At 39.4% G+C, this 13,969-nt stretch overlaps 1 protein-coding gene across 1 annotated transcript; it reads right to left on the bottom strand.

Moving 5' to 3' along the window:
* Positions 1–6,427: 6,427 nt before the first annotated feature.
* LOC103996254 (probable receptor-like protein kinase At5g24010) lies at positions 6,428–9,265 on the bottom strand. The gene has a single exon (XM_009417138.3). The coding sequence runs from the start codon at positions 9,236–9,238 to the stop codon at positions 6,677–6,679; it is 2,562 nt and encodes an 853-aa protein (XP_009415413.2). The 5' UTR covers positions 9,239–9,265; the 3' UTR covers positions 6,428–6,676.
* Positions 9,266–13,969: the final 4,704 nt, after the last annotated feature.

Below are 13,969 nucleotides of genomic sequence, written 5' to 3'. Positions count from 1 at the left end.
ATCTCCATTTCAGCTTCAAGTGTGTCTTCATTTGTGTTGTCATAGGTCGCTCCCTCACTTAATCTCGCAATGCATCCCCCAATGCATTATCTCAAGCGAGATCATGCGATGACTCCTCACTGCTCGCTCGATCCGTTAAGCTTTGTAGAATTATTTTGAGGTACTCCTCCTTAACATATGTGGTTCGTTGCACATGGTTCTCCCTTTGGAGAGCCGGGACTTATCCCTCCTAGATATCTATCCTGTTGGAGCAACTTCTCTCTTCACTTCCTTCTCTATGAAAGTTTTGGAGACTACCATCCCCCTAGACTACTCCGTCTTGCCGAACAAACTGTGCATTGTTTTGCTCCCGTAAACGCACTTGCTAGATTGCGACTCCACATCAATATAGCCCCCGCTGCACCCCTCAAGGCCTAACAACATGCTTAACTCGATGCATACTTCAACCTCCTACAGGTGTATCCATCTCATGTCGAAGAGAAAGTTTTAATACTCCATGGCACCGAGTTTCTGTCGCCTTGGGATGGTGATGAACATTCCATCGTCCGCATATAAGCCCTTGCATGAGTACTGAATTCTTTGAGTTAGCAATTCCTCTCACCTCTTTAAGCTTTGCAGAACTCTTTCGGTCGTTGAACAACTCATTCTACCTAGCAATGTCTCATCTTTTACTAAGCACCTCGCTTGCCTTGAGCACCATCAAGTATGGTTGCCAACGTCGAGTCATAGCTCGAACTTAGTCATCTCAACCTTTATGTGCTGCACATTCTTCCAAGCTTGCTTGTCCTCCTAGTGCCTCTTGCGTGAAGGGTTAGCCATTTCTCTAAATGCTAATCTCAGATGCCCGCTCCTCTAAGTGACTCCTCTTTCCTACATCTCCATGCTTATTTTCCTTCAAATGGTCGCGCATGCTGGGTGCCCTCAACGTAGCCCCGCTAGGTCTCCCACATTTACATGCCAAGTATTTCTGAGTGCTTGTCCTGCTCTGATACATATGTTACACACTCAGCTGGTTTTGCCTAAATCATACGGCACCCTTGCGTGTCAGTCCGTAAAGGTCAGCCTCTCCGAAATCTCCTATGGTCCCTTAAGACCTACAAAAGAGAAAACGAGTTAAAGAACATGTCTCACTCGGGATCCACAAGTAATTATTTCAGTAAATACTTTATAACCAATGTAAATTACAAATATAATTTACAAGCTTTAAACGATCGTACAACAAAAGGTCCAAAATAATCTACTACAGACCGAAATCCCCACAAGTGCCCACATGATACAACATTTGTTTGCAAGCCTAGGAAGGCCACCAAAAACAAAGAAAATGGGGCTGCTAAGCCTATTGTCAGTCATTTATATGTTGTGCAAAATATAAATAAAACTAAAAGACATGGATATACATAAGCATTATATCGAACACATCGTTTATAATTTTGTCTACAACAAGATGCAAATGCATACTCCACGGGATAAATTTCTCTCAATAGTGAATAGAGAAAACCCAGGTCACACTCCTAATGATGGATAGAGTAGTATTCCTCACACATCCAAATAGGGACATGTTCCTTCCAACAATGGAGAGAGGAACCATCTACCACATCTGATAACTCCTAATCCCTTGATGAAACTGTGTTACCTACCTTCAGCAAGGATACATAATCATCTATTCATTCATGAATTCAAAGAAATGATATAATAAATATGAGAAACCATATATGACCTATTAAATTATATTCATTAGTAATCCTATATTGTGATGTGCACATAGCTTTTTTCACAAATTGCACTTCCAATATTAACTACTTAGTATAGTCACACATAATATATACAAACAATTATATCAATATTATCAGTTTAATCTCAAAAATTATAGAAAATCATTACTATTTTAAAATAATATCTTTACATAAAATTTTTAATTTTATCAAATTATAAAGACATAAGGTATCAATCTCTCAATAATTCTCATTCAATTAGAACCCTAATTGGAATAACTCAATTGACTTGAACCAAACTAAATTTAATTATGACCTAGTAGAGCTAATCTTAAATCCTTATAGGATCGATCTAGAATTACTTTAGATTAGTCTAATTTGGATCTGATTATTTTAATTAGGTTAAGTTGTTTTGGAATCATGTTGAATTATCTTGAATCAATCAATTAAACCTATCTGGTTTAGTCAACTAATAAGCTCAAACTAATAAAAAAAAACATTATGTTGCATAGTATTAGGTCAAATCCAACTACTTGAAGTTTGGATGGGTCATGTGTTGTGTCACACGTATATTTCCTAAGTAATAGGTTAAGACTAAGGTACAATGGGCTGGATAGAGGGGTAACGATGTATCTAATACTGATTGCATAGTTAGGCATGTCTAGTTTCGTGAGCTAGGTTAAGCCCCACTCACAAGTTGGGCCCAGCCTTATCGTTGAATTTGGTCACACTTGGTTCGTGGATTGAGTCATACCTAGCCACATGAGTTAGGTTATACCTAACCACATGGGCTGGGTAGTGCCTAACTACATTAGTTAAGTCGTTAGGCCCAATTTTATCGTTGAATTGGGTCACGTTTGGTTCATGGATTGAGTCGTGTCTAACCACATGAGTTAGGTTATATCTAACCACATGACTGGATAGTGCCTGACTACATGAGATAAGTCGTACATGACCATATGAGCTATGGCGTACCTGACCACATAAGCTGAGGTTATACTTGACTATATAATTTATATTGTACATAACCATATAGGCTAGAACATATTATTTTGGTTATACTTGACTACATGGGCTGGGTTGTACTTCGCTATATAGGTTGGATCATTCATAACTATATTGATTGGGTCATACATAATCACATGGGCTAAATCATACTTGACAACATGGGTTAAGTTATGCATAATAAAATTTTGGTCTCTAAATTTGACATAAAAAATAATATTAATACAAGATAATTTGCACTTGAAATGCTAAGTCAAAAGTTAAAATCTAAATAAACTTGAAAACATTGAATTGTAAATGTGTTAGTTGAACTTTGTCCGTTCCTGCTTTTTAGTTCCTGTTTTTTCTTCACCGAATGCCAGGTCCATCATGCATAGCAGGTTGAACTTTGTCTTAGCCAGGGATTCTCTTCATGGTGGACTTGTTATGTTAACTGTGTGACATTGCATGTATTCCTCTACCATATGGAATTATCAAGTGGGTAGATGCTTTTGCTGCGGTGAAAGATGTCACGGTTGCCGATCCGAGGACACTCACTAGTGAGATGAGGAAATTTCCAACGCCTATATCTTGCTTTTTTGAAGATATTATTATCAAAAGTCTGTAATACCAATTCAGTATGAGCAGTATTTATAGCTTATACCGTCCAAAATCATAATATAAGGTTTGTATCACATAATTTAAGTTTTGCATTAAGCAATATATTTTTAGATTTTTTTTGTAAATTTCATACCAATGTACATTGACATGACTATTCGTATAAACGTGGCGGGCGTGCATTCGGTATCCGATATTAGAAACCTTATTCTTTAGGAAAACTCTAGACCACAGCTATAAAATATGAAACTTAGGTACCAAAAGTGCCAACTTTTGTAGCACTTTGTTTCATTTACCTCAATTAGCTAGTAATTAAGGTAACTAAGGCAATAAAGAAGAATACTATAAAAAGAGACCTAACTATATATTGCCTTGATTAACTACTTTTAGTTTTTAGATTTTTATATTTTAAAAAAATTATATTGGCATCCATATATTTATGAAAGTGAAACGATTTGACTTACTTACCCTAACGATGTCAGTTTTTAATGAAAATATGAAAATAAAGGGTAAAAAAATAATTTTAAGTTCAATGGTGGACAACATCGATCGTAGACGACAAAGTTGCTGGTGTCGGTTGTGACGCATGACGGCGCCACTAGCGTCGATGGTGGTGGACCCCCTCCTCTTCCCCCCCATCCTTGGTATCGAGCAGTCGTCGCCCTTCGCCTCTTCGACCACTTCCTCATCGCTACCCCCTCTACCTCGCCCCTCGTTTTCCCCTTCTCCTTCTCCACTCTCGCCCTTGGTGTCGAGTATGTTAGCCACCTTTTTCATAGTAACCCTGTCGCCACCCTCATCCACACCCTCTCCTCCCTCTGCCCGTCATCGTCTCCTAGTCTAGTTCCCTCACCTGCCCTCCGCTTTGACTTCTTCATTAGTTGGACCCACCATCTCATCATCGACCTTGACATTCCTCACGTCTTGCTCAAGTTCTCCACTAACCACCGCTTCAATGAGTTCTTTGCCTACTTGGACATCTTGAGCATTGACTTCCAAGTGATCAGCGAGCAAGAACTGAAAATGTGAGGAATCGAGGTTGGTCCCTGACCCAATCACCTTGTTGGACAAAAACCCCAATAGCTTCCAAGTGATATACATCAACATGTCCACCAGAGTTGACACCACTAGCAGCAGCATCCTCGACGAGTACTTCGCCAGCAGCAACACGATCTCCTTGAACAGTGCTAGATTACGTTGCAACCTTCTTCATATTCTTAGGCTGAAGTTATGAACATGATGATAGCAGAAAAGGTGGCGGACATGCTCGATGCTGTGGGCAATGGTGGAGAAGAATGGGAGAACGAAGGAAGAGACGGAAAGGGTAGCGGCAAGGAAATAGTCGAAGAGACGAAGAACGATGGTTGCTTGATGTTGGAGACAAGAGGGGAGGAGGAGGGGTTGGTCACCACCGATGTTAGTAACGCCGCCATCCACCATCGACGTCATCAACTATCAAACTTAAAATTATTTTTTACCCTTTATTTTTATATTTTTATCGATAAAAACTGATATCGTTAAGATAAATAGATTTAATCGTTTTATTTTTATAACTATAAGAATGTCAATATAATTTTTTAAAATATAAAAATCGAAAAACTAAATATAATTAACTAGAAAGTGACAATATATTTATATAGTTGGTCGCATCCGAACAAAAGAGTGACGTTTGGCTTTGCCTTACTCTACATTTTATATTATAGATATAGGATATGCCATGATATATTAAAATACTGCTTTATTGGCAAAGTGCAGATTGGCATTTGAAGATATTTGGAGATATGACCACAAGCCATAGGAATCTGGAGTGTGGAGCGTGAGACGGTGTGAAGGGAGGCTTGGAAATTGGATGGAGTCATCGGATGTGAAGCCGAAAGAGAAGGCCGGGTGGGATCCAGCGAAGGCAATGGGGGCTGGCGTGGAGTCTTGTTCTTGGCTGTAATGCAGAACAGATAGCACCAGCTGGGGAAGCTGCCATTGGACTTCACTGACACTATATCTTGAAAACTAGCTATTATTTTCACGAAAGGTACAGAAGTAATGCTTCCCTCAGCGATAACTAAACCTAGTTGGTCATTTGCTCTGTTCTTAAGACTGGGGATGACAGCGGATTGAATTTTTTGCATTAAAGTTAGAATGCTTTCGATTGTTTGGAGTTGGAATATTTGCTATATGGATCGTTTTGTTGTTATTGAGTCAGGTAAAAAATAATATTCTTAGTTATTTATAATTTTTTTATAAAATCTTCTCGAGTTTTTCTTTACATCTCTTCGTATCACTAAATACTAATTTTTATAGTTTGGTTGAAAATAATAAATCTTTGAGTCGGGTATACTCAAATGAAATTTAATTGTTAATTGATATCGATAACAAAGCAATTTTTGTTAGGTATTTAAGTTTATGGGCATAATTAAATTGGATTTAGATGTCATTTTATTGAGTTTAGAATGGATTCGGATAAGGAAAATAGAAATGTGTAGATAGACAAAAATCATATTCTTAGTTATTTATATTTTTTAATAAGACATTATTAGGTTTTCATTTATCTCTCTATCACTAATATTAATTGTTTCACATCTTTTATATACGGTATTTATATATCTTGGATTTTCTCGAATCTGTCATGACCTATTTTTATTTAAACCAGGTTTGAGTCGTTTTCCTTGCATTTAAGACGAGTTTGGATTAAAAAAATAGATATTTAAGTCAGATTTTGAGATTTAAGTGATTCAAATTCATGAAATTCAATTGTTGAATGATACCAATAACATTGCGAGCTTTCTCAAGTATTTAAGTTTATGGACAATTAAAATGGATTTAGATGTCATTTTATTGGCTTTAGAATGGATTCCGAAAGGCAAATAGATAGGTTTAGATAGACAATAAGTCTAGTTGGGTCATGTGAGAATTATTCGTGATTTACATGAAAATAAATAAAAAGTTATTTTGTGCTTGAGGTTCACTTGACTTAAGAGAACTCGGAATTATTTGCCGAGGACATATGGAAGGAGTGTTGAACTATGTAGATCTTATGTTTGCTTCTATTGTTATTGTTGATTATCTGCGCTGTTCTACTAGTATGAAGGTGATTTAGAAGTGCCGAAAGAATAATGTTGTATCAATACAATTGTCATGTTATTAAGAATCAAAACACTTGTTTGTTCTCAACTTGAGACATGGAACCATCCATATACAATTGAAATACACACAGTTGGACTACAGAAGCAATCGTGTACATGATAGACTACAATATAACCTAACAAGACCTGAAATTTCAAAAGATCTAACATGGATTACAGGAAACAACTTCACCATATGAAAAATAAAAATCTGTGAATACTGAAGTACCTTCATTTTCTATTTCAAGAATTCCTTCCTGGTCTAAAAGCTTCTTTGTTCGCACGACCTGCTGTATCAGTTGAACTCTTGCCATGTCTTTCTGCAGTGCTGGTATCTCTCATTGCTGTCACTGCACTCGTGCTAACCTGCAGGACACTCGACGAGGATTCATCCGAAGGGCCATAGGTACTGTCGCCGCCCGGTTCTTGGTGCACTGCTCTTTCATGGAGTTGCAAGGCATACTCCAAGTTCCAGAGAACATCTCCCATTGTTGGCCTATCGATTCCATATTGTGCCAAACACTTCTCCACAGTCTCACCAAATTTCTTCAGCGACTTGCGATTGGTCTTCCCCTTCAATGAGGGATCAATGATTCTCTCAAGAAGCCGTTTTTTCTGCCAGTGCATCGCCCACTCAGCTAAGTTTACCTGTTCCCATGGAAGGGACTGGTCGATGACAGGTCTCGCACACAAGACTTCAAGAAGCACGACACCGAAGGAGTACACATCAGACTTATCGGTGAGCTGCTGTGTCTTGAAGTACTCGGGATCGAGATAGCCAAAGCTTCCCTTGACACCGGTGCTCACATGAGACTGGTTGGTTGAAGTGCCTAATTTTGACAGACCAAAATCTGCAACTTTGGCAGCGTAGTTCTCATCCAGCAAAATATTCGAGGATTTAACATCGCGGTGAATGATCACTTGAGCAGAACCAGTGTGCAAGTAGTGCAGACCCCTCGCAGAGCCAATGCAAATCTCGAGCCGTTGTTTCCAAGATAAAGATGGATTCCTTGAGCCATACAGATGGTCTCTCAGGGGACCCTTCTCCATAAACTCATAGACCAAGATCTTCTCTGCCTGCTCCTCACAGTACCCGATCAGCGAAACAAGGTGGTGATGGCGGATCTTAGACAGGATCTCAATCTCTGTTTGGAATTCCCCAAGTCCTTGTTGAGACCCACGGGTGCCTCGCTTCACAGCAATCTTGGTGCCATCTCTAAGCACACCTTTGTAGACCTTGCCGAACCCTCCTGCCCCAACAAGAGCATTCTCATTGAAATTGTTTGTAGCCAACACAATTTCGAAGAAAGGTACTCTGAGCTGAAGATTAGGGTTGTTGGAAGGGGATCCAGTGGTCAACTCTGTCAATCTAAGATACGAATTCCCTGGGAGGACCGGCAATGGCGACCAAGTATCAGCATCTTGTGACTGAGGCATCTGATCCTTCCGACTCTTCCTCTGAGCCATGATAACAACCAGCACCATGAAAGCACAAGCAAGGATCAAGCAACCGAGAACAGAAGCAACAATTACTCCAAAATGTCTGCTTTTTCTACTGTCTTCATTCGGGGACGAAACAACCCCATTAATCTTCAGTATCTCCACGCCGTTCAGCAGAGCATTGATCTTCGATGGAAGGCTGTGTTCTGAAGGCCCAATGCTGATATTAATGCCCCCGGTACTGCTTCGATGCAGGACAACAAAGTCTACATAGTAAGGTGAAGCCAAAGTGTAACTGGACTGTGATGAGAGGTCGAGATCCTTATAAGCAGGGTACCCGTTGATGTACACATTGAAGAAGAGCTCGTTCAGTGCGCTGCTGACTATGTCACAGAAGTGCAATCTAACAAGGAATCCATGGACCGAATTTGGCACCGGAAAATTCCAGCTTATGTTGAAATAATTGGAAGGTGAAGAAGAATTTGATGAGTCACCCTTGTTCATGGCTCTTGCAGTTCCATAGACGTAGTCAGGTGCAATCTCTGGCGTGGCTCCGCCGTCTCTGTACTGAATATGACTACCAAAGGTGACACTTATAGCTCGGGCTGGGTTCTGGAGGTACTTGTCGTCGGGTTCCCAGGTTCGCCAGAGGGTGTCATTGTCGGGGGTGACGAAGGAGCCGCCCACATTGATCCGGAAGACGGTTTCCAGCAGATGGTTGGAGAGCGGGGCGTCGGAGAAAGAGAAGAGGGAGGGGATCGGGGTGAAGGCATCGGAGAAGAGACGGTCGGGGGCGGAGAAGAGCTCGATTGCGTTGATGAAGGCGACGGTGGAGGGGGAAGCGGGGGAGAAGGTGAGGCGGAGGGAGGAGGAGTTGGGCTTGAGATAGAACTCCCTGACGAGGGGGCGGGGAGGTGACGCCGCCGCCGCCGCGGGGGAGAAGAGGGAGAGGAGGGGGACGCCGGATGCGGAGACGTTGAAGAGGGCGGCGGAGAGGTTGAGGGAGGGGGAGGGGAAGGGGTGGAAGTGGAGGCGGAGGAGGAGGCCAGCCTGGGCGGCGGCGGCGAGGTGGAAGACGTAGGAGGAGGGGCAGGGGAAGGCCCGAACCGTCCGGTAGAGCGGGGGCGGAGCGGAGGAGGAGAGGGCAGTGGAACTGCAGTCGGAGAGGGCAGCGGAGGAGGAAGAGTCGGCGACGAAAAGGCGGCCGTCGGGTAGGTCAGTGTCGCCGCCGGCGCCGCAGGCGAGGAGGAAGTCGTCGGCGGGCTGGAATTCGGCAATTGTGAGCGGAGCGAGGAGAAAGAGGAGCGAGAGGATAAGTCGTTTGGAGGAATCGAGGGCAAAATGGGGGCTTCCGCGGCCTCTCATTCTCTTTGCGTTACCTCCAAACTCCAACTCTACTCTCTCTCTATATATCGAGAGAGAGAGAGAGAGAGAGAGAGAGAGAGAGAAATAATTATTTATATTAATTTAAAATATAAAAAAAATGTAGTCATCACTTATCCTATGTCTTCTTTTGTCATTTCGCTCAAAAGCCTATATGCATATGTAAGGGGAAAATGACGCATATAAACACTTGATGGAATACCTTTCACTGGAGGCATGTCATGTGGGGTGGATCCCATCAACATGTTCTCCCTCCCATCTTTGTTGATCGAAGAGTAGATGTAAATATACGTAACCCAAATGAGAAAATAAAAAAAATAAAAAATATTAATATTAACTTCTTAATTTTTTTTATTATGAATGTCATAAATGACAAATGAGATATAATTTTCTTTTATAGATGTGATTCGAAAGTGTTCATGAGATACTATCTAAATTTTGTTTTTAGATGAGGACATTCGAATATTTTATTTTTAATAATGAGTTTGGAGTAGAAAACAGTGTGAGATCAATCTCCATTGCTTTCAGTTGGTTTTGGGTCGTTAGGAAGAAGGTGGAGTACGCCATGGAAGCTGTACCACAGCTCATGTTGAGGAGGAAGATAGGGACGTAGGATTTGAGTGAGGTCGGCTTGGGTGATAGGTGTTTATTGGAGGTCAAATTAGGGTTACAGATGGATCCGCGTTGGGAGTGGAATTTTTGTTGACCTTTTTGAATACTGTGGTACAAAGGTTGGACACGTCTCCTAAAAAAGAATATTAAGGGTTCATTCTATCGTTAGCGTTGCAGGTCCATGAGATAAAATATCCGTTCAATCTCCGCTAACGAAATCAATTGATAATGTTATAATCTAATATGTATTTAAATGATGTAGAACTAGTTTTACTTCAATCAAGAGAGGTAAATTGATTAAGACAGAAAGAATAAGAAGTTGGATCGGAATTAAATATGTCAGAAGATTAGACATCGGACCGGAGGAATGACGGACTATCGGCAGAAGACTTCGTGTCATGAGTTTGGGCATCAGGCCAAAAAGATCGGATAGTGCGCCAAGGAGATCGGATATTACGAGAAGACAACATGCCGATTGAACAATACGCCGAAGAAGAGGATGATGTGCCGAAGGGTCGGACGAAGCGCTGGATGAACCAATGACATGCGAGATAACTTAGCATTCTTGCTTGTAATAATTTGTCTAGATCGAAGTAGTTTTAGTTGTAATTGGGTTGGTTTATAATATAATTATGCTAACTCAATTATGGACTAACTGGGACCAAACATTGGGTCAATGGCATTGTTAGTCTAGGCGATGGCATCGCTAGTGGCTCAGTCTCCGAGACTGTGCCATTCGGTAGTACCACCAGGCTTGGCGGTGGTACCACCTAGTGTTAAGCGATGGTACCGCCAAACACAGTCTCCTATACTATGTTAGGAGGTGATACCACCCAGTATCAGTGCTACAGACGATGGTATCGCCCAACATAGGTGGTGGTGCTATCAAGACCCGGGATGAGACCTTTTTTTGCTATAATTTTGAAGTCATTTGAGGTCTATAAATACCACAGCTATTCTTACATAGATAAGCAAGAATTTGAGCAAAAGTGGGGGAAAGAATCATTGAGTAAAAATTGTAATATCTCTAGATTAGTGAGTTTCTTCCTCCCAGACTTAGAAGGTTTCTAAAGGAGAAGTGAGGTCTAAAAGAGATGTGTAAAGGTTCTCTCCTGACCCGTGAAAAGGAGAAAAGAGTGTAAAAGGGTAGTTGTATTGAATCTCGAATTTTGATGATAAAATCAATTGATGTGTTTGTGATCTGATCTACATTTTGAGTGACGTAGGAAGCTTCGATCAGGGAGAGACAATTAAAGCATGAGGAATCATGTTGGGCCGGAGTGGAACATTTCAAAAGATTGGACATCGAACCGGAGGATCAATCGACGTATCGATAGAAGGCTTCGGGCCATGGGTTCGGGCATCAGGCCAAGAAGAGTAGAAATTACGCCAAGGAAATCGGAGTTGTGGAGATCAATTGGTCGATTGAGCAATAGGCCGTAAGAGAGGACGATGCGTTGAAGAATCAGACGAGACATCGATGAACCAATGATATGTCGGACAACATTTGATTTAGTTTTGTAATAATTATCTAGATCAAAGTAGGTTTTAGGTGTAATTGGGTTGGAATTGGGCCAACTCAATTAGGGGCCAATTGGACCCAAGTTTAGGTTGTGTTAGGCTAAGTGAAAGACCCAAACAGTGACCTAATAGGTGGAACCGTCAGTGGCACAATCTTTGAGACTATGTCAGGTGGTAGTACCACTCAAACACAGTCTCCAAGATTGTGTCAGGCGATGATACCGCCCAGTGTCAGTGCTGCAGGCGATGGTACCGCCAGGACTCGGGAAACCCAGGATGAGACTTTTTTTTGCTCTAATTTTGAAGTCGTTTTGGGTTTATAAATACCTCAACTATTCTTGTATGGGAAAACAAGAATTGAGTACAAAATTAAGTTGAAAAAGGAGGAAAGAATACTTGAAAATTTTAGGAAACTTCCTTAGGATTCAGGATCACTTCTTCATAGCATTTAGAAGTTTATCTAAAGGGAGAAGTGAGGTCTAAGAAAGAGAGGCTTGTAAGGGTTGTCTCCTAAACTCATGAAAAGGAGAAAGAGTGTCAAAGGTAGTTAATCTTCGCCCATTGAAGGAAGATTGTTAGTGGATATTAGTGGCCTCGACGGAAGAGAAATCGGGAGTAGACGTAAGTCACGACGACCAAACCACTATAAACTCGGTTTACATTTCTATTTATGAAATTTATCTTTACTGCAATCTGTCTTACTTACTTTACTTTTTTATTACACTCTTACAAATGCTTCCAAGTTAAATATATTTTCGAAGTTAAACATTATCAAAACGATTTTATCGTATGAAGATTTTTGAATCGACGTAATATTATCACTACACTAATTCACACCCCCCCCCAGTGCCAACTTGATCTTAATAATTTGTATCAGAGCCACATTTTTTTCTCATTTGGTTTAACACCCAAGAGAAATGGCTCTTTTCGGCTTTTAAGTTGGTCACTCTATCATTCGTCCTCCTATGTATAATGGGACGGACTACACTTATTGGAAAACTCAGATGAGAGTTTTCTTGCTTTAGCTGAATCTCGATTTATAAAATATTATTAAAAATATATTTCAAAAGTCTTCTCTTTTAATAAACGATTGGAATGATTTGAATGCTTTATTTTGTGCCTTAGACAAAAATAAATTTAATTGGGTTTCTATTTGTGAAATGGCTTATGAGATTTGACATACTCTTAAAATCACACACGAAGGCATCAGTAGAGTTAAAGATTTGAAGATTAATCTTGTGATATATGATTTTAAATTATTTCGAATGAAGCCAAATGAAACTATCATTGACATGTACACCCGTTTTATGGATGTCATTAATAGTTTAAAAGCTTTTGGTAAAAATTTTTCGAATCTTGAACTTATGAATAAGGTTTTATATTCTCTTCCTAAAAGCTGAGATTCAAAAGTAACTGTCATACAAGAGGTAAAAAACTTAAATAATATTCCACTGGAAGAACTTATTGGTTCATTGATGACATATGAAATGACGTGCAAGACATATAATGAACTTGATGAACATGAGAACAACCTTCCAAAGAACATAAAGGATTTGATACTTCGAACAATAGAATACGACTTAAGTGATAACTCAAGTGACGATGATGACCTTGAACTTCTCACAATAAAGCTTAAAAAGTTCTTAAAATAAGAATCAAAAAGTAAAAATGAACTTAAAAAGAAGAATATGTCAAAGAGGAAGAAAGTATTCAAGGCGGCTTGGGACGAATCGAGCTCATCCGAAGATGAGAAGCAAACCAACAAAGACAAGGTGGCGAACTACGCTTTAATGACTTTCGACGACGAGGTAACCAAAACCCCCTTAGTTTACTTTGAATTTACTTGATGTTTTTCATGAGTTATTTTTAAATTAGTTAGTAAAAAATAAAAAAAAATTATAAAATAAATAAATAAAAGGGGATTATGCTTTTCTTTCTAGTGTTTTTGAAAAATTAAAAAAATTGATCATGATAATTACATCTCTTTATGATAAAAGAATAAAATATTAGATTTAAATCTAATGCTTGTACACCTAATTAGATTAATCCTATGTATGATTTTAAGAAGCAATAATGTGTATCTTGATGATTTTCGTATTACTTTTTTATTTTGATTGAAGATGCTTTATGTTCAATGAAACCATGCTTGATGATTTAATGATGATTTGAAATCATGCTTAATGAGCTTATATTTCAAAATTATACATGATGATTTTTGTGATTTATGGTTTATTGATCTTTGTCGTAATAAAAGTTACTTTTTCGGTTTTAAACGATGATGCATATTTTTGTTTGGTATAAAAGACAAAGGCATGCTTGTATAAAATCAAACTACTTAAATTAAAATAAAAATGGGAGAAAGAAAATTGTTAGCATATCAAGAAAACTAAAATTGCTAGTTTGAATGTTAAATTTAGGTAGCATAAACTCTCCATATATATTTTTCGGATCATGATCTTGATTTCTTAATTTTTATAACTTGAGTGTTCTTTTTAAATTAAGATCGTTTCCTATCATTCCTTCTAGTTACAAAAGAAAAAAATTTGTCAAAAATGATTCATCATCTTTTGGCATTCATGA

Source organism: Musa acuminata, chromosome BXJ1-1, assembly GCF_036884655.1.
Source record: "Musa acuminata AAA Group cultivar baxijiao chromosome BXJ1-1, Cavendish_Baxijiao_AAA, whole genome shotgun sequence".
NCBI classification, from domain to species: Eukaryota; Viridiplantae; Streptophyta; class Magnoliopsida; order Zingiberales; family Musaceae; genus Musa; species Musa acuminata.
Note: the sequence above shows the minus strand (reverse complement) of the source record. Positions and strands in the feature narration are given on the sequence as shown.

What these genes read in the sequence shown, in the direction of transcription:
- LOC103996254 (XM_009417138.3), bottom strand. Translation starts at nt 9,238, where the DNA reads ATGAGAGGCCGCGGAAGCCCCCATTTTGCCCTCGATTCCTCCAAACGA.